Raw genomic sequence first — 21,814 nt, forward strand, 5'->3', positions numbered from 1 at the left:
GCAATATGGTTTAATCCACCAACCCCCCACTCCCATCCTCCCTCACCCGTCAATGTTGTATATTGTATAGAAATCACTGATCTCTACTTTTATGTTACACCTGAGATTTTATGTAGTTCAAATTGGAGAGAAAAATACATTTAAAGCACGTTCTCTCTTCTTAAAATGTGCGCAGTGCTGACAGTTAGATAAATGAGCATCCCTTCCGAACTGGGCCCTGCACGTTACCTCTCCCACTCCACCGAGTCCACAGCCACTTCAGAGCGCGTCACAGGCTCCATCTCCAGCAATGTGTGATATCAAGTCCAAAATTAAACCCCCCCCCCAGCCAATTACTCTGCTCCACTTCATCAGCCAATCAGGAGGCCACCGAGACGGCGGGCAGTCACCAGCCTTCTCGCTTTAATCACACTGCTCGGTACGCTGGGCCTGGGTGTCCGTGCGTCTCAGCATCACCGCTTTCTCCTGTCCGCTAGCACATGTAGGGGCTAAAGAGTGCATTAGCAGTATCTGCTAATCCAGGCTGTCACTGCATTTACTGTACAGCCATTAGCTAATCCACACTACAACCTTACACATACCTGTTCTGAAGCTCAAGCAGCGCTCTCACGGGCAGGGAAGGAAGAGTGTGGAATAGCCTAGGGAGAAGCCCCGACTGCGCTGCATATACACAAATGACTTTTCCAGCAGGGAAGACTGAAATGCACTTCAATGGCCAGAAATCACATACCAAGCATATCTGGTGCAGATGAAATGTGAGGAACGTGTTTATAGGCTAATCACGTCAGAAATGGCTCCCTTTCTGGAGCCACCAGCACCGTCCGCGGCATTGTAGATAATAATATATCAGAGCGGGGCCAAACAAAGGCGGGGTTTGTATCACGCGCAGACCGTGGTCTTGGCAGCACGTTTGGAAGGCTGCCAGCAGTGTGCCCTCTGGCTCCCCCAGCCCTCTCCCTGCTTTTCATTTGTACACTTTACACTGGACGTCCTGGCATGGGGAAACGGCGCTGCTCTGGGCGGGATCGTGCTGCCTGTGTTTGCTCTGCCCCGGCGACGGGGCCGCCAACGCGGGCGCCTCCTGCCAGCAGGGGTCAAAGGGTCACCCACCAACCGCGTCGTTTCGGTCACTCATCCGTTCGCTCAATCACACGGAAAACCGAAAGCGGGGCACACACACGAGTGCCGTTTGGGCTGCTGTTGTACCTCTCATTATCAGTGCACTTTATAATAGTGGTTTTCAACAACAGAACATTATGCATGATTGAGCAGCATTATACATACAGTACAGAGAAACGCAGCACCTCATGTACTGTAGGACCCCACAGACTCATGTCAGATGGAGCAGTGCGTTAATTAGAGACAGAACAATAGAGGATCAGATTTGCCCCTGACCTCACTGGTACTCTGTAATCCAGACTTGGCCCTAAAAACTACTGATGCCTGAAAAAAGTGAGGGGCCCAGTTTTAATCTACTGAGTCCTGAATAACCTGGACTGAACCAAAGCTGTATCACCAAAGCTCACTGCACATTACAGACAAGGGGTGGCTGTATTATAAAATCAGATAAATTTTGTTTTGTGGAGACAGAATAGAGACAAATAAAGAGTACCTGTCAACTTACCTGTCAAAACCTGCAAGTGACAATATATGGTAGTTATGCAATGAAGCACAGTATGAAGAAAGTGATTCAACATTGTTAGGACCCACTATGCACACGTGTGCACATCACTGAGAACCGACTTAAATTTGCTGTTACAGTACAGCACAGACAATCCCACATTTCCCTTTCTCACCTCTCGGCCTGGAGTATGGCGGTCAGAACAGGTCAACACCACACTGGCTGCAAGCATGGGCTTCTTCAGAGGCAGAGGGAACAGGCTATGTTTGTACTCATTATTGCGTTAATCCACTCCTGTGGACAGCAGTCAATCGGCTTTCCAACACTGTCCCAGCTCTCTCTCACTCTTTCTCAAACATCACAGTCTAGACTGGCAAACTGATGCACAATTAGGATTTACTGTCTGTGGCGGTAGCCAGATGTGAATTTGAAAGGTTTCTGACACAAACAAATCTATATTAAAAAGCAAATCACTGATGTTGGATTTAGTCTAGCGATATTTATTTTCCTCTCTGAGGAAGCGGATCTCAGTTCTTAAAATACATACTGCTGCAACCTGTGGAAGAAAAATACTAAAGACCAATATGAAAGTAATGATCCAAATAACTGAATTTTTAGCACTCATAGTAAAAAATCATCCTTAAAAATAGTCATCATAAATAGCAGGACTAGAATTTTCCACAGGTGGCTGTTTTTGAGTATTAGACATTAGCATGATTGATTAATGAATGTTCTCTCCTTCCTCTTTTCTGCAGATCTACTTTTGAACTGGAAAATAGGGGTCGAGACCTGGCATATACGTGGATATCCCAGCACCACCTTTGCGCTAGGCCAACTCAGGGTCAAACAATGCCAAAATATGGGCTGAAAGACGGGAGGGAATATCAGGTAGTCCGGAGTCAGGAAAAAACTGTTTACATTTTAAGAAAAGTTTCCATTTCAGCAGAAAGTCCGTGGCTCCGGAAGGTAAAATTTGATTCAGCCTTCAGTAAGCAAAAACAGGATTCTCATTAGCGAGGCTGATGTAAACACTCAGCTAGCCATTCCCAGGGAGGTCACTGAGAGAGCAAGCAGTACAGTACCTCATTTCCAGCATGCTGTATTCCAACTGTACAAAGCTTCTGTTTACCAACTTCCTCTCAGCATTAAGAAAATTAACCATGTCACCCTGATGACCCGGCATTTTTCAAATAAACACATTGCATAAGCACAGGGCTCTCTGCATCCAGGGTCATTTCATGCCGTTCGCCACAGCTGCTGGTAGCAGCGATGAGGAGAACAGAGCACCCCCACGCCTGTGCAGCCACACGGCTCACCCACCAAAATTCTGGTGCATATCTGGGATCACATGAAGACAGCCACAGGGTCAGAGAGGAAAGTGTCCTTGAACTCAAACTGATGCACTTGGACTAGCGTTTTAAAATACATTTGTTCCACATTACACACAGTAACAGAGACTGTACTTCCATGTCAAAGCACTGGTTTATACAGATACAAAGCTCAACAGTGGGGGTTAACTGGCCAAAGACGAGGGGAGCTAAGTGCCATTGCGCTACATGACAGATGAGTAAGATATACCTGCAGTCACAGGTGTCTGTCTTACAGACTTCACCAGATTGAAAACATTTTTATTTCTCACACTAAACAGCTGTAATAAAAATGGTCTGTTACATTCTATTTCTTTAAGGAATACTATTTTAACTATATGTACCTGCTATACAGTGACTACAGCTGCATCATGGGACCTTTGTCCTTCCTTTACAACTTTCACATAGCTGTCTGTCAGGGCTAAAAATATTGTTTGTACTTTTGGGAGTGGGGGTTGGAGAACTCTCTCCTCCCTACTGGCTGAGGTCCTCTTGGGCTGGAGCTCTCTTTCTCTCTGGGTTGGGTGGATTTCCTCTGTACATCTCCCCAGATGGATGATGCTTATCGTGGCTCATAAAATTGTCATGATGTGGAACATATTAACATTTTATTAGCAGCTCTTCTACGCTAATCGCACTCTGCGGTGAGAGCATTTCTAACCGAGGGAGTGGAAGGGTAAAACGCTCTCTGTATTACACCAGCCTCAGCCAAAGGCATGAGTCATATCAGATGAATTCCAGCACGCCTCCATTCTTCCAATTCTACAGCGGACACAAATGTCAAAAGAATAAAAAAAAACTACAGAGAACTGTAAAGGTTACCCAGTCAAAAAAGTAATACTAAAGATGACTGGATCTTCCAATAAGAAGGGATGTAAATAATATCCCTAAATATGTTAATTGTCTTCTGCAAATTAACAGCCCTGCTCCCGTGCCAAAAGGAAGTGTCTGTCCCTTTTCCAAAGCATAGAGAGCTGGTAACTTTCAAATGGAAAACAGTATTATTCTCCCCAAATAAAAGCAGCTGATTGAGTTGGCCTGGTTTGTGAAACAGTGATCAATTAGCATTCATTTACAGAGAACAGGGTCAATCATCGAGTCGGGTGCCTGATGGGGAAGCACATTATCTCAGAGAGCGTGTACTCTCGCACCCGCACCTGACAGCTGCACTCTAAACACTCCGACTTATCGGTCTAATTACCCGACGATGGTCAGGGCCCAGCAGGGCTCCTCCAACACCCCCCCCCCGACCGACGCCAAGGCCTGTGATTTGACTGCTGAGGAGCAGATGGCACGCAGAAATCAAACGTCCTTCCTGTCCACTGTTAGCCTGTTAGCGCTCTTCCAGCAGCTCAGCATTAACGGATTCGCTTTTTATAGACATCATAGACACGACCGCCACACAGCACCAGTGATTGACTTTTGTGATTTGTTTGGGATTAAACAGGCCTATGATTTGATAGAGGTTATAATCTTAGCGCAAGCAAAGTGCTGCCAGTCAAAGACTGAATGACCTCAAATGAAGTGTTTTGGATTACAATATTTATGGTGAGATTAACTGTGTTGGAGTTAAATTTTGGATTACAGTTAATAGGCTGACGATTGGGCAGGAGGTAGGTAGCCATGGTGGATTATCATTTTTTCCTGTGTGATAATGAGAAACTCTCATCAGATTTACAAATATGGGGACCAAGAGCAAATGCGTTTAGTAAAATTCTCCTCAATCCTGCTGGATCCTTGTGAACCTCCTCCCTCTGCCTGTGAGGTAATGTCAAATGTCATTCTGGTTAACAGAAATGCCCTCATCACCATCGTGCCACAACCAACGTGGCTGTATTCTACACTCTCCTGAGACACAGTGCACACTTCCCTAGAATTAAATTACTCAGATGAGACCAGAGGCCCACCAAACTGAACTGCCTTGGGGAAGAGCAGGGTGACCAACACTAAGAGACCAGATATAGATCCAACCTCTTCTTTACCGGTGACTTATCTACCACCCAACCTCTCCCTTACCAGGGAGGAATTTGCTATCCCACCTCTCCCTTTCGAGTGGGCTTTCTGCTGGCCAACCTCTCCCTTAACAGTGAGGTATCTGCCTGTCACTACCCAACCTATCCCTTACCATAGACGCATGCTGCCTGACACTATCCCCACAGGGCAAGCGGGGTGGGGTTGCAGCAGCAGCAGGCGGACAGACAGATTTAGATAATCCCATTGCAATTCCTCGACAGCTGAAGCAGATTCCACAGATACGGACACGGCACCACACCCGATGCAGCACTTTCATCTAATCCCCACCCTTTTCTAACACATATCATAAAAATACTAAGAGTGCTACAAACAGCAACTGTCACTTGTCGCACCTTGATTAGTGAGCTCTGTGTCCATCCTTTGTTACTGGGCAGTGTTGTGCTGTAAGAGACCTCCATTTCACAACGTGGCTTAGACCTGAAGGAGATGCAGCACAGACCTCTCTCTACCCCTCAGTAAAAGAGGGCCGTTTTGAGAGAAAATAATTTCCCTGTGAGAGAGTTCCATTATTCTGTGAGAGCTCATTTTCTCTGTGAGAGAGCTCCATTCCCCAGTGAGAGCGCCATTTCCCTGGGAGAGAGTTCTACTTCCTGCAAGACAGCTCACTTTCTCTGTGCTGGTTTTTATTACACCCACAATGTAAACATCTGCATTAACCTCTCACATTTACCCATGTCTAACGAGTGAGATATAAATTTTCTCCCAGGTCATTAGTTTAAAAACATTGCCACTTGATGCCTTCAAATAGGATGTAGAACATCTACAGTGAGGTCCAGCCCCACTCTTTCTCATGGTGATTAGACTCAGTAGAGTGTTTGTGTTGATTATAAATCACCTAATGGGCCAGTTCATTAAGCCACGGCTGACGGCTTCCCTGGGCGGACCGTGTACAGGAAGTAAGACCAATGGAGATGGGGGAGAGCAGCATGTTCATCACGTTCTCCACCCTGCTCCTGAGGTGTGTCACCTTTAGACACTCAACTCAGGCTAATCCACACGGCTCTGACCACTCCTTGGTCATGGGTTCAGGCACTGTTCACACTACACTACATTTTATCCAGACCAACTTACAGAGGTTACAATTTTTTTTTTTTTTTTTACATGTAACCCATTTATACAGCTGGATATTTACTGAGGCAATTTGTGGTTAAGCACCTTGCCAAAGGGTATAAATGCAGAGCCGCAACGGGGAATCAACCCGGGCAAGCTTTCAGTTAGGAGTCCTGCTCCTTACCGCTTTGGTACACTTCTGTCCATTTATGAGGCTCTCTCAGAGGTCAGACACAAACAACTGCAATCAGAGACCCTCATCCCTTCAACCAAAACAACTAGTGATACATCTTTGACACTAGTACAGACAGACGGTCCGACAGGTGTGACGTGTACAGCAAAGAGCCAAATGTGGCTGTGCTCGAGGTTCCAGCACAGCGTTTCCACACACTGTCCCAAAGGAACAGCCTAACATTGTGCAGAGAACTTCTTTTGCGCCTCTTCTCCCATTTTGGAAATGGAAGTAACCTGTTCTCGGTTTCCCAGCATGCATGTTTAATGCCTGAAAGCAGCAGACGGTAAAGCTCTCACGGCGCCGGGGCGCCACCTGCAAGAATGCGCTCAGTGCAATAAGAGTCACAGAGAACACATACCAGCAGCACTCTCTCACTGCTGACACTCAGATGGCGGATAGGTGTTATGGGCCTCACCTGACTGCAGAACATTCATCTGTCCTTTCAAACGAAAAACACACACAGCTTCAAGCTCTCTCTCCCAGGGCAAAGTATCGAATCAGTCAAACCCTTCCATCTTCTCTATTCAAGAAACGCATTTAAGATATTCCTCCCGTTTTGGGGGTCCGCCCACATACATTTTTAGGATATTAAAAAATGTCAGAATTCAGGGGGTTACGATGCCTGCTTCTATGCATCACTTACCGAGATTTTACACAAACTTCCTGCATGGATGGCACTCATTTATTAAGGAGTAGAAATGTATAAAAGCAAGCCTCATTCACATCAACTCATTGAATTGAAACAATGCATTCATATTTCCTCAATTAACTGAAACGATTACAAGGTCACAAAATCAGGCACTGAGACTTCCCTATGGAATCCCAGGGAAAATCCATGCAGAAGAAAAGCCCGTAGTTCTCGCTGTGATTAGCCACTGCGGCGGCAAATCCCCAAAGAAAACACAACTCAATATCCCAAAACAAGACAGGATTCTCCAGGCTTTTTTATTTCTCCTGCAGAGTCATCCATGCATGAGGAAGTGGTAAAACGCAGAGAGACATTTCCCTTTTAAAAGGGGGTGTGTTTCCCAGTGCTCAGGCGGGTGGAAGAGCCACGGTCATTGCATTGTCATCATTTTACCCTTCCATTAACACGTCCCCCTCAAGCAGAGATTTTAGAGGGCAGCGAAATGACACAGCAGGGACATCACAGTCACTGATGGAGAAACAAGTCAGACCCTCCCCCACCACAGAGACCTTACTGCACAAATGGCTAAAGAGAAGATACATTGGGTTATGACAGAGACACCTCTTACACTACGCACATTTTGTGTGCGTAGTGTAACATTTGTAAATTGTTAAGTGTTAAAAAAATAAAATGTAAAGTGTTACATTGCAAGTGTTACATTGCGGCTGGCCTTCGAGGGAAACCATTACGTTCATGTGGTGACAGGGGATCTTGCAGTGTCTGTGTTTTTGTTTTTTTTTTGTTTTTTTTTTAAATATTTTCATCTGTTTCTGTACCAGGGGCAGTAATAATTTCCTTCAGGCCTGTCCATCTCTGTGATTCCATGGACCAAACTCCTCATTCTCAAATCACAGATTTCAAAGAGAAAGATGTCTTTTCTCTGGGGTGAAGCTAAAGCTGGAGTCTGACAGCCTCCATCAGTGAATACCCAGGACACACACACACACATACATTCATATTACATACCGTAAAACTTCCAATAACAGGCGAGTCTCCAATAAACGCAGGCCTCTTATAATCGCTGATATGCGCGACCCTTTCTAAAAATAAACGCCTGCCTCAAATAAACGCCGGGGAAAATTGTATTTATTTTTCATGACTATAAAATGCAGTCGGTTAAATGAGGTTGTTTTAGTGAATTCAATTTGTGAACTTATGCATGTTCATCAGTGACACTGCTATTCTTACAAACTGTGCTTTCCAATCATAGGTTGCAATGACAATGTTTAACTTACTTTATTAGTGATTCCTGTTTGACTTGCTACCAAAGCGCGCTGTATAATGTTTGTTAAGTAGGCTACTTGGGGAAAAGAACATGGTGAATTTTCCTGGTCAGTTCAACTACCAATAACTTGCAGAAGCCTGAGGGCTTTAGGTGAAATAAAAGCAGGTCTCTTATTATCGCCGAGTCTCCAATAAAAGGCGGCAAAGTTAAGTAATTAAAGCAAATAAATGCCTCAGTGTTTATGGGAAGTTTTACGGTATGTTTGTTTAACATATGTTATATGTATATATATATATACAACCCAATGACACAACTATTCAAAACAGCATTTTCAATAATGCAGGATAAATTATTTTTACCCATTCAGGCCTGTAATTTCTGACTCCAGTGAAGGTAGCACCAAGAACATCAGAAGAGATATCAGCTATGTGTTAGTCTTTTAGGAGGATTCTCTGGTAAATTCAGTCTCCACGCTCTCTCGGTTCCAGGCAGTAAACATAAACAAAGTCAGCCCCTGTGCGAAACGGGCTTCGTTCACCGGGCCCGGTTCCGCGTGGGCCACAGCAGCGGATGTGCCCGTGGATCTGCCCAGGCCTTGCACCTTTGTCCCGGGCAGCATCTGAGAGGGAATTATTCAGGCCCCCTCTACTCCTCGGCACTCCATCTGAAAGGAGCTCTGTTGGAAAGCTATGCCTGAGCGGATGTGGCTCATTATTTTTCGTGAGTCATTTCTTTGGCCTGTCTGTGAAGATTCCTGTGGCTGGACAGGAAATAAGGGTCAATTGTGTTTACGGCCATATAGCTGATTCTTCAGGACAGGGGGAACTTGGAATCATGACTGTCTCTTGTCCAGCACCTGCTGTGCGGTATTCACCCTGAAAGTGAAGGATTCAAGGGCACCTAGGGAGGCTTATCCAAGTGTATTCTTTCAGTACTTTCAGCCGCTTTTATTGAATCACCATCCGTGATTGCCATCAGTTACTGTAGAACACAGCCAGTGAGTTTTCGCTTTCCAGCACATCTGTGAACCCCCCCCCCCCCCCCCCCCCACAGATTCAAAAGAATCCTTTTCACATTTAAACAGCTCTCTCCTTTCTTTCAACAATATTCATCCTGCCAATCAACAACACTGCCTACATTCAATGGCACTGCAAAGCAAGATAAAGCCTGTGAAATAATCAAAGGATCCTCAAAGATGACATCTTTTTTCAAAACCACATTTTCTATTCTAGATAATCTATTTTTGTATAGATGACCACGACATACACAGCAAAGCAATCAGACATGAGTTCTAGGAAGTATGTTTGAAATCCATTTCAATGAAGTATTTATAGCTGAATCCTCTGAAGAACAACAGCTAACACTAATGTGCTCAGCCCTGAAACAGTATAACCCTGCTACAGCACTAAATTTAGCAAACATAACCATGCCAGACCTCACAATTAATGTTGCATCACACTACTTAGAATATAGAATGAAATCACACACAATTTCATGAAAGCATACTGATACTACCATGAATGCCCTACGCAGTATTCTTTGTCAGGCACACTTGCTCACAAGCCTGCTTTGTAGTTGTTTCACAGTAGTAACAGTTTTGTAGTTGCCACATCTAAATGATGCTTTTTTTGTTCTAACCCACCAGCAAATAACTGTAGAACAATGCAGATCAATGAGAACAATGGCAGCATCCCACTTGGTTTTGAGCCAGCAAACTTCTGGCAGCAGGTCTAGCTCCCTAATCAGCGTGCTGTGCTGCCACCCACAGAACAGGCATACCATGGGACTGCCATCCTGCCTCCACACCCTCCATACCAGAGTATGCCTGCTACCCACAGAACAGGCATACCCTGGGACTGCCATCCTGCCTCCACACCCTCCATACCAGAGTATGCCTGCTACCCACAGAACAGGCATACCCTGGGTCTGCCATCCTGCCTCCACACCCTCCATACCAGAGTATGCCTGCTACCCACAGAACAGGCACACCATGGGACTGCCATCCTGCCTCCACACCCTCCATTCCAGAGTATGCCTGCCACCCACAGAACAGGCATACCCTGGGTCTGCCATCCTGCCTCCACACCCTCCATTCCAGAGTATGCCTGCCACCCACAGAACAGGCATACCCTGGGTCTGCCATCCTGCCTCCACACCCTCCATTCCAGAGTATGCCTGCTACCCACAGAACAGGCATACCCTGGGTCTGCCATCCTGCCTCCACACCCTCCATTCCAGAGTATGCCTGCTACCCACAGAACAGGCATACCCTGGGTCTGCCATCCTACCTCCACACCTTCCATACCAGAGTATGCCTGCCACCCACAGAACAGGCATACCCTGGGTCTGCCATCCTGCCTCCGCCACTCACTGTAAAGGGCAACACTCACCTGTTTGCCGTCCAGCGTGTAGAGCCGCTTGACCACCCCGGAGTCCAGCTTGATGGCGTCGGTGATGTCGGTCAGCACCTGCTCGAAGGAGTGGGCCGTCTTCTTGTTGAGCAGGATGCGCACGGCCTTGCGGGGCTTGACGCCGCTGCGGATGACCGTCACCAGCTTGGGCTTGATGAAGTCCTTGTTCTCGCGCAGCTCGCTCTTCAGCGGGATGAGCGAGGAGAGAGAGCGCGAGGCGCCCGCCTTCACGTTCACCGACCAGTTGGGGTTGACGTTCTTGGTGTAGTCCACCTTGCGGTAGGGCTCGTTGGAGGCGCACACGTAGCTCTCGCCTGCAGAGGGGGGAGGGGGGAGATGGGAGAATGGTCACCTTCCCCAGGAAATGACATTACATTACATTACACTATTGGCGTTTAGCAGACGTTCTTATCCAGAGTGACTTACATAGATTACAGTTTTTACATGTTATTCTTTTATGCAGCTGGATATTTACTGAGACAATTTTGGGTTAGGTACCTTGCCCAAGGGTACTACAGCAGTGCAAGAGCAAGCTTTCAGTTATGCGTTCTGCTCCATACCACTATGTTAGACTGCTGCCCCTACACTGACCGCACAAGAAGGGCCTTCCTCAACGCCTCTGACCTGACTGAGCAGGTCACCGAGCTGGCTGATAACCAGCAGCTGTCAATAATGCAGCAGGCTGGCACGCTGATACCTCTGGCCTTCCGCTCCGCAGGGCGGAGATTAAACCCAAGCACTTTAACCCTTCAAGTGAACAAAACCGTGCCACCAATCTCTCCAACGACCCCTGATCCTGCAAAGTGTCCTTCGTTCTGCTTAGATAATCCAGATATCATTCTGCGGGGGTTACCTTACGGCCTACTGAGCATACAGATCATAAATCATAAATGATCACCTGCTGGGTAACTCCCGATTGATTGTGCAGGTAAAGTGAGCTCAAATGACACAATGATAAGCTGGAACTGATCCGCCCCAAAGACACAAGAAACCTGCACCGAGATTTGCAGTCAAGGTTGACTTAAATTGCTTTTCCTGTGTGCACTATTGAAGGTCTATTGAAGCACATTTTCATCACACTGGTACCACTCTGTCATAAAAGGGTTATTTTTAAGGGGAATTATGGCTGACTTCGGTTATTTTTCTCTACTTCTTAAAGCATTCTTACTGTCATTCCATTAATAATAAACTGTAATAATAACAAACAAATATTGCGTTCAAAATCAAAATCTTTTTCGGTCTCACTGCAAAGCTAAATAACCTGGTTTTCAGTTCTGTGTTTTCAGCAGAACACTGAGCTCCCCAGCCACAGAGCTTTTGCACGCTGACAGAGACGCTGCATTAATGTCCTCCAGGATAAAAGGCCTATTCAGGACTTCAGTACACCAGGCCTCTCTGTGTGCTCCCCAGTTTCACCACCGGACAAATCCAAAGCTAAATATTTTTGTTTCCTCTGGTATTTTATTGTAACTCCTAGTGAGTGCATGCTAAAATATGACAGAGATGAAAAAAACTAAAAGCACTGAATGAAAATGTAGCAAAAGCAGGAAGCAGGGCCTGGCTATTGTTTCTGAACATTATTGTTTAACACGTGAACTTCCTTTCCTGATACGATCAGTAGTGCAGGAAGAACAGCGCAGACCCGGCCAGGATTCTACAGAATTTGTTCAGGAGATTTTAGGTTCAGCAGATTTCACTGAAGATGTTTTAATTTTTGTACTGCTGCAAAGCTATCCGCATAAAGCTACATGGACCTTTGAATCAGTCCTGTTACAGCCGTGCAACAGCAGTAAGTTACGTAAAGCAAGGAAAGAGCAATGTGATACAAGGAGTTAAAAGGTGTGTAAAGTACCCATCCTGTCTGTCTACTTTGGGTGAGGGGTGCTGGAGAAGTGAACTGGCTTTTAACTCTCAGGGGTTAAACAACTACACAACTCTCTAGCACATGGGTCACAGCTATCTGGGAAAAGGAACCAGATTCAGCGAGACCGTCCTGATAATTCCCCACAGAAAAGTAGAGATTCCAGTAGAAAATAAAACCAGGCCCAACACTAAAAAAGATGGCACACTGGTTTTCAAAAACACCCACTGATGGCTATGACTACAGCTGTCCATGACAATGCCTTCTATTCCAAGAGAGTAGAATTACGTTCTGAAATGACACAAAGACAAAAACGCTTTGTTCTTCTGGCATGGCAGACTTTGTCATAATAGAATTTAAGAACTGCACAGGCTAAAATTATCAATAGCATTTACTTTTGCACAGGGGCGTTTGTAGCTAATGAAAAGATTCGGGGCTAAGTCAAGTTTGCCCGGGGCTTGTCTTTTTTTTTTTTTTTTCTTTTTGAAGGGAGATCGGCATCGGTAGGTTGGGGAGGTTATATCTTCCTTTATAATAAATAAATATTATCACACCTTCGGACGCTGCAAGTCAATTTCCGCTCTGTTACACAGTCTCTCTGTTGTTTTACTATAAACACCTCGTTTTTCAGGGCGACAGTACTCGGGGCTATAGCCCCGAATGATCGGTACTAACAACGCCACTGCTTTTGCATCTATGTTACTGGTATAGCATTAAATATATATGAACCATATATATGTAATATATAACCATCTGAGAATCGGCACAAGAAAAAGTTTCTGCCCACTCTGCCCATCAGTTTTGCCGTGACAGAGACAAACTGCACAGCTGCATCACAGAACGCAGGGCTTTTCTTAAAGGCCACACATTTTGTGAAAAACAATGGAAGGACAAAGAACAAAGCGTACATGTCTTTGTTTCCAAGACAATGACTCACACATGTTCAGGGTGCCTGAAGCCTTTGTTTTTCCTCACATATAACTCAAATTCAAGATAAGCCGGCGTCACAAATAATGAGCGTCTAATTGTGCGAAAATGATTTGCTTTGAATGGGTTGTCTGCCGTGGAATGAAATGAGGATTCAATGAATCGACTGAGCTTTTACCAGTTACTTCTGCTCATGGTGAATGAGTACGGGACAAACATCACCTCAATGCAACCGAATCCTAAAAGACAGCTGGATTTCAGTGAGAAATTACACACAAACACAGATCTACAACAGCACACACAGGCCAACACATGCAACGAACCAATATGATTCATTTTGTTTTATGGCCTTGAGTGATGTTCCTACTACCACTTCCTACAAAAAGGAGAGAGCTGTCCGTGGTGCTGAACTGAACATCTGATATTGACCTCAATTTCCTCGGTGTCACCAAAATGTGAAGTCATAAAAAAGCTTTGATTTTCATTGGAAACTTCTTGCTGATGTTGGATATCTGCAAAATACACCATCAGTCGACAAACCAATGAAGCCTACTCACAATACCAAAGCCAAATACATTACATATCTCTTTTATCATATTCCTGATAGGGTACTACAGTGTTTAAATGTTAAATAATGATAAAATAATTTGGTGCATTTTCATAAACTCCACATCTGAAGGAAACATACTTTATCAAATCTGAGTCCTAAAAGGCCTAACAAACACATACTTTTAGAAGCACAAGCATGACCTTGTTCTTGATGGTATGATCCAACAATGAATACAAACAAACAAAAACATGATTCTATTTTGGCAGGAACGGAGAATCTGAACCCATCCACATAAAAACTCCCCATTGTTGCCCACGTGCCAGTCTCAGGTGTTTCCATTCCACTCTCCATCCAGAACAGGGTCATCCTGTCTGTATTTATGACACTGTTCATCTACATATCGCAGACAAAGAGACGGCTGGGAGACAGTTAAACTCCCACGACGGCAGCCTTTATTAGGCCCTCAATTAACAAACCGCTAATTAATAAGGCTAGCTCCAGCTGCGTGGGTTTAGCCTTGGGCCCCGGCTGGTGACAAGCGGTGACACAAATTAACTGGGAACTGTCATTAAATGTCCAAGATGTTCTAAAGCGACACTGCATTTCCTGTAGGAGGACAGCCTGGAGAGCCCGGTCTCAGGTGTTAGTCATGTACTGGTCACGGACACTCTCCAGTGAGCGTGCTTTATTAGGACAGCGGTCCAGATGCTCCATTTATTCACCCTTAAACAAATTTAGCTCACTCCGTGGTCTTCCTGGACGTTCTCAAAGGAGGCGTAATTCAGGTCATTGACAGTGCAGTATTCACACACCGCCACACAGATGTACAGATGTGCATTAAGTTATTATAATTGTAAAACACATCCCATTATCTCCATTTCAGTTTTGTCTGCATTTCTAATTCCATGGTTCTTCACACATTTTAGTTCACAGACTGTAAAAGGTTTTAAGATTTTTTTATTTATTCTGTTGCTATGGATGCAAATGATTGTAAATCGTTTACCATTTCGTTTCTGTATTTTAACCTGCAAATTCTGACCATGACATACTGTTCATGCTTTCAAACCCAACCTCCCTTGTAAGAGAGCCACGATGGAAACACATTTTTCGACATTTTGTATTATCCTTCATGAAGTTAACTGACACATGGCTCCAACCTCTGGCTCGTGCATTTATTATAACTATTATCATATTATAAAACTGTGAAATGAAGTAAACTCAAACTTAAAACAAAGCCATGTATTAAAATGAATTCTGGCCCCTAAAATACTGCGAATAGCCTGTCCCCTCTCGTCTGTCTGAAGGCCCTAGCGGTTTGCATTGATTCAGGCAGCTGCTGAACTCTGCAGTTCTGGGGTAATTTCCCTCCAGCCTATTTAATGCCTGAGTAAACAAAGACAAGACGCTGGTGTTCAGCCTCACAGTTCTCTCTCAGTATTCCATTCCAAGACAGCTCAGCTGCATTCTTATACGCGCTGACTCTCCCTGTGCTACATCATGCACAAGGTTCTTAGCTGCACGTCCAACTATTTTCTTGACATTAGTTAGCAAACCTTAGCAGGGTGTTTTGAGGGATTTGTTTTCAAATAGTGATATTTGTCAGTCGAAGGAGCTGTGGCTTCTGCTAAAATCCCTGGGATGACGATGGGTCTGTCTATATGCTTACAGTAGCTGAGGATAATTTAGAGAATAACATAATAAGGAGCTGGGGGGCAGTGATCTTAAATTGGGTTTAAGATAGAGTAATATAGTCTGCCCTGATGGTAGTTGTCAGGGTTACTCCTAATAACAGCCATGAGGGCATCTCCAGTAATGTTTTTGGGGGTGGCTTGGTGCAATCAGGAACAGGGACAGGACAGGTGATGGAGAACACAGTTCAGGTAGCACATCTTTTAAATTCCATTTTAGAAATTACATTTCAGAGACACACGTTCAATTGATAACAAGGGGCTATTGTATAGCTGGATTTACAGAGACATGACTGAAAAAAGGATATAAGTACAAAATGTTTGGGTATGACCTGATCAGAAAGGACAGAAACTGCACTAGGGGGGGGGGGGTATCCATGCAAATAACATATGCTGGGATGCTGACAACTTCAACACAAGCTCTTGGATATTGTGAACCAAGTAGATCTGGACCTAGATTTAGAGTAAAACAAGAAAATGCCAAGAATCTACCAAGATGCCAGTATATATAACACACATATGGAGGACAAATCAAAGGAAGTTATCTTAATATTATATATTACTTAGAGCAGTGTCATATTCTGGATATCACACTATAAGAAAACAAAAGCTTAAAAAGGACAGAGAGGAGCAACAAGACAAGTTCCAGGTGAAATATAAATTGTGAAGAGACTTAATATATAATCTTTTCAGTCTTTCTTGAGACTCGGGGGAATTGTTTTAATTTTTAAAAGGGATTAATACAGTAGACTACCAAAAAAAAAAACAGAAATCCATGGATAAATAACTGAAGTAAACTTCACACTGAACCTAGGAGATACTCACTCAGACAATTATAAATGTATGGAAGAGTTATTGAGATTCATAGAAGTAGAGACTGATAGAGTATTCAAGATCTTGAGACTGATGAAAAACCTATTTCAGCTGAAATTCTTCATAACATAACTGAATTTCTTATGTTCTTATAAATGAATAATATCTGTTGATGCTTTCCTTCACTGCTGTACAGAAAAAAGGAGCCATCTGAGATAATCTCAGCTCCCTATCAAAGCCCACTTAACTCAGAGTTAAAAGTCTAAGGTCACATGTCACACTTGCGATCACTCACAGCCCTACAGACACCAATGTGGTCAAGGCATTTGCTGTATTACTTCCCGCACTTCTTCCACATGTTTGTAAAACAAAACTCTTACAAACTAAATGTTTATCCGTCAACATTTATTTCCCACTACATATCCCTAAACTGCCTGAGATGTTGAAGAGGACAACTACATCTTCCCCAGGGAATTAAACCACCATGGTGTTAATGAGAGGCAAACCATAACTTGAGCAAAAATAAATACATCATACATAAATACAGTCAGTATCCATTTTCAAGCTGGCTGCTTTAGATGCTGTTTCTTATCATATTTTACTCCTGTCTGCATTGTTCAGTTCCAGGGCCCTGTAATGACACTGCAGGAAGCTTTCAGGCATTTATGGAAGGTGTTTTACTGGCTTCCTTTTGGGCCCAGGAGACAGAAAGGATTGGTGGGAATCTGTGGATCTGTGTATAGCACATGTAGGAAGTGAGAATGTATGGGCATGAGTGACACATTCACAGATTCTACCTTCCAGAAGAGCTCCTCCACAGGCCTCCCAACCATAGGCAATGCAATCCACCTCTCCTCTATGGACACTGACCTAAATGCAGCCCAACGTCTCTGAGGCCAGGGCAGAAAAACCAGGGCCAAATTTTGAATAGGAAAGATGGATATACGACCAAAGCCTATGAAAATAGACAGCATTAGCTGTCTGGCATGGTTCTAACCTTGCTAAGTGAAAGAGGATTGCAGAGGTCAGACAGCAGACTGTGGGAGTAAGCTTCAAGATGAAGAAGTACTTACAGAGACACCATGTACACCACCGCCTGCTGACTGCTAAGCAGTGTGGTGCATATGAGCGGACATTACTACGAAAACCCCAAGAGTAAGTGAAAGTCATATTAGCATAAGTTAATCACTGTTTCATCCCAGGAGTGTAATGAACCGGTAGGAGGTGATCCAACACAAAATCCCTACTTATTTCCTCTGGAAAATAATCTTAGACAAAGTCAAACTGAAAAAAAAAATGTTTACATGCAAATTAGCACCTACTTCTATTCTTAGTATTACTGTTACTGGGGGTACTAACAGACAGTGTTGGGAAGGTTACTTTTGAAATGTAATAGGTTACAGATTACTAGTTACCCTATTAAAATGTAATGTAATATAGTAAAAATGTAATGCAATAAAGTAATGTAACTAATTTAATTACTTCATCAAAGTAATGTAACGTATTACATTTGATTACTTTTTGATTACTTTTTAACAAATGTTTTAACCTGGGTTATAAAGCTGAAAAGTCCTAAAAACATACATTTAAACCAGGCAGTGTAAACTTCACAACAGTATTCCAACACTGATTTCTGTCAAACCTTTATCAAAAGTTCTTCAATATAACTTGAATTAAGATTGGAATGTTTTGATTTTAAAGCACAACCACCAAAACAAATGTAAAGTATGTAGATCACAAACAACAAACTTAATGCAGTAAAGGAAAAATGTAACCATAACCTCAAACCAAGTCTACATTCAGGTCAACACCATGCTGAGTGATGACAGAACTATCAATTCGGCTGGGTACTGCTCACAATTTTAATTATCATTAATATAGTCTGTTGGTGCCCTGTAGAAATTTCACAACCTAATGACCTCTCCAAGTTAATATTTAATGAAAACACAATGCTGAATTATGTTAGTGAGTGTTATTAGATCTCACATAGGCTACCACTATTCAAGGAGGACCAAGCATTAGCTAAGATTTTCTATCAACGGATTCATCAATGGAGGTGCGGCTATGCAAAAGGCGTCTGTTAGTTAGCTAGCAATTAATTTGTCATGAATGGAGATTAAACATAAATATGTAGCTTACTGGATGGGCACTGAGCAAAATATAGAGCTACATTACATCTTGAACACATATAAATAACATGGTGGGGCGGGAGGTACTTCATTATATGTGGCTGATTGCGGTTACGTTAACTTACCTGTAGATGTTCCTTCAGGTTTGACATCGAGCATTTCGATGTTGACAGCATTTTCACTGCTGGTAAACAAGCTTTACACTGTACAGTAATGTTAGAGCCCTTTTCTGATTTCAGAAGGAAAATATTGTTGAATTTCCAGCAGTGAAATGCGTTCTTGTCCAACGACATGGCCACTCGCCTTGGCATGGTTGGCTGGTCGCAGGCATGGCAGACTCAAGTTGCTTAGAGCAATGCGCATTGATTTGATTGGCAGACAAGAGGCGCTGAGCAAAATATAGAGCTACATTACATCTTGAACACATATAAATAACATGGTGGGGCGGGAGGTACTTCATTATATGTGGCTGATTGCGGTTACGTTAACTTACCTGTAGATGTTCCTTCAGGTTTGACATCGAGCATTTCGATGTTGACAGCATTTTCACTGCTGGTAAACAAGCTTTACACTGTACAGTAATGTTAGAGCCCTTTTCTGATTTCAGAAGGAAAATATTGTTGAATTTCCAGCAGTGAAATGCGTTCTTGTCCAACGACATGGCCACTCGCCTTGGCATGGTTGGCTGGTCGCAGGCATGGCAGACTCAAGTTGCTTAGAGCAATGCGCATTGATTTGATTGGCAGACAAGAGGCGGTGCAAATTCAAACAAGAGAACCAATCAAAAACAACGCTCAAAATTTGAGCGCATACTGCCAAATGAATGGAGCCTGTCTAGACGTAGAGACAGCTCCCTGTAAGCCATCCTACTCTTGATGGTGTTGCACTCAAAATTTTGAACTCAAAAACTCAACATTTTGATTAGTAACTGTAATTTAATTACGTATTTTTCCCAGTCACTGTAATCGATTACAATTACATTTTGTACATTTTGTAATTTAATTACATAACGCCATTACATGTAACTAGTTACTCCCCAACACTGCTAACAGACATGCCTTGCTAAGTATCTGAACGGTGTCTCCTACAACAGACAGTGATGTTGTGTTACTGCTTGACCATAGCAATCTTGATAAGCAAATACTGTGGTCATGCAGTAACACATCACTGTCTGTTATTCTTGTGCTTATATAGAAAATGAAAAGGTAAAAGATGGGCAGAGATGTTTGTCTGTTCCTAAGTCTCATTTTAAAGCCACAGTCGTCTTAACAGCCAAATCTGAACTACTATTTGCAGGAACACTGACTGTAACTGAACAAAAAAAAAAACTGAATTCATCCGACTTTATCCAGCGCATTTCCTGACCCTACAGCATCACCTAGGAAACCTACGCTTCCACGTCGTTACTCAAGAAAGCACGTCACAGGGTGCCAAGTGTTTGGGAATGTACTTGACAGCTCTGAGTGACAAAGTTCATGGGCTACTCTACGGGTTATTTGGAATACATGCTGCAAATGACATAGAAATATAATGGCATACACAATGACGTACTTCAGCTTTCATAAGAGCGCATCTGCTTGCTTACTGTTCCACTGTCCAGACTGCACTGCCTTCACAGATCATCCACTCCGTGTTGCGGTCCACGCTGCTGCTTGATGTGTTAATACTTTCTGACAACAGCAGTGTTTGCGTGTTTAAAACCTACTCGTACATGCTCGTGGCATTTAGATGAATCAGCGAGAAAGGAGTAAATGTTCGACTAGTGAAGGGACTTAAATGTTTATACTGGCACATCTGCGTGGTCTGTACAGAGGGGTTAATTAGGTAATTTGTTTAATCAATCAATGAATTCGTCCATCCATGCATTTGACCATTCATCCGTGTGCTAACGTATAGCTGTGAGCGAGAGTCGTGTTCCGAGTGGCTTTACCTTCCACAAGCTCGTCCAAGCTTGTGATCTTCCTGGTCCCGTCCACCGTGTATATACTCCGGACTCCTTGTGGAAGGTTCACATTGTCCGACAGGGACCTGGTCAGTTCCATCAGCAGAGCATCAAGAGACCTGAAACGGTCACTGGACACCGCGTACACCAAGCCTTTGAAATATTTATCTCCATTTCGGTAGAATCTAACTTTTTTGGCTTTCTTCTCGGAAGTGAGCGACTGCAGCGTACGCGTGCGGTAGAAGCTACAGTGGGCACTGTGGGCCGGACTGGGAACCAGACCGTTTCCCCGTGAACCGGACTGGGAACCCGAACCGGACCCCCGAGATGAGCGATGGGTCTTGTCCCGCTCCTCAAAATGTTCCCATTCAATACTCTTATTGACAGACATTGTTGTTGTTGTTGGTATTGTTAATGAAGACACCCGTTTGTCGTGGGCTAATATATAAGACGCAGACTTCACTATTTTCTCAATGATCCCGGGTAATCCCTTTTGTCAGCAGCTTTCTCTGATGATAGAGGCTAGGCAAAATCTATTCGATCAGCTACAGCTGCGACGGATGTGTTCACGCAGACTTTCCGCCCACCAAACGTATCGTTACTTTCATCAGTCTTTATATCGAAGCATATATCAAACTGCATCGATATCAATTGATCTCTGATATGAAATACAATCATATACAATAATATTACAACACCCCTGGAGAACTCCGATAAAAAACTGAAACGTGAAACGCGTGACTATCTATGGGATCCGACCGTATCTTCACAAACCAACCAACATTAACTCCGCAATGTTACTGTTTAAACGGAGAGGATGGCAAAATAAAGAAAAAACAATACTGCACTCCACAAAAAATATCCTCAGTGAAGTTAGAATGATAGTCATCGGAAAATGAACCCAGGTCGTTTGAGAAAGCCGTCCAGATTGATAGCTAAGCTCGCTGTTGTTTTGCGGTAGGTGCAGTCTCTCAGCAAAACTCCCGAACTCCTAAAATACTAATACTTTCAGCTATAAAGAGCAAGCATCACTTTCAAAATGGCATTTGAAAGAACAGCACTGCATTCAGGCGGCGTGTATACTGATATCCAAATCCAGAGTTTCTATGAAAGCCGCATGTCCGCAGCAGAAAATGCGAACCTCCCCTTTCAAACTGGCGACCTCCCAGCCGTACGCTACGGCACGAGAAACTGTCATCTCAGCCAACGCAACGAGAGGCTGCGAGCTTTTCTGCTGGGTCCTAAACCGACAAAGTTCTCGGCGGTCTTTGTT

The 21,814-nt window shown here is 43.7% G+C and overlaps 1 protein-coding gene across 10 annotated transcripts in view; it reads right to left on the reverse strand.

Moving 5' to 3' along the window:
* Positions 1-21,695, reverse strand: part of LOC118769437 (serine/threonine-protein kinase DCLK2-like) — a 53,690-nt gene extending 31,995 nt beyond the window's left edge. For all 10 annotated transcript variants that reach the window (XM_036516530.1, XM_036516528.1, XM_036516533.1 and 7 more), the window contains exons 1-2: positions 20,530-21,695; positions 10,611-10,945 (exon numbers count right to left, since the gene is read on the reverse strand). In XM_036516530.1, coding sequence (XP_036372423.1) covers positions 10,611-10,945; positions 20,530-20,932 — 738 coding nt within the window. In that variant the 5' untranslated portion in view covers positions 20,933-21,695. The remainder of the gene's footprint in view (positions 1-10,610; positions 10,946-20,529) is intronic.
* Between the last annotated feature and the right edge of the window lie 119 nt (positions 21,696-21,814).

Source organism: Megalops cyprinoides, chromosome 22 (assembly GCF_013368585.1).
Source record: "Megalops cyprinoides isolate fMegCyp1 chromosome 22, fMegCyp1.pri, whole genome shotgun sequence".
NCBI lineage: Eukaryota > Metazoa > Chordata > Actinopteri > Elopiformes > Megalopidae > Megalops > Megalops cyprinoides.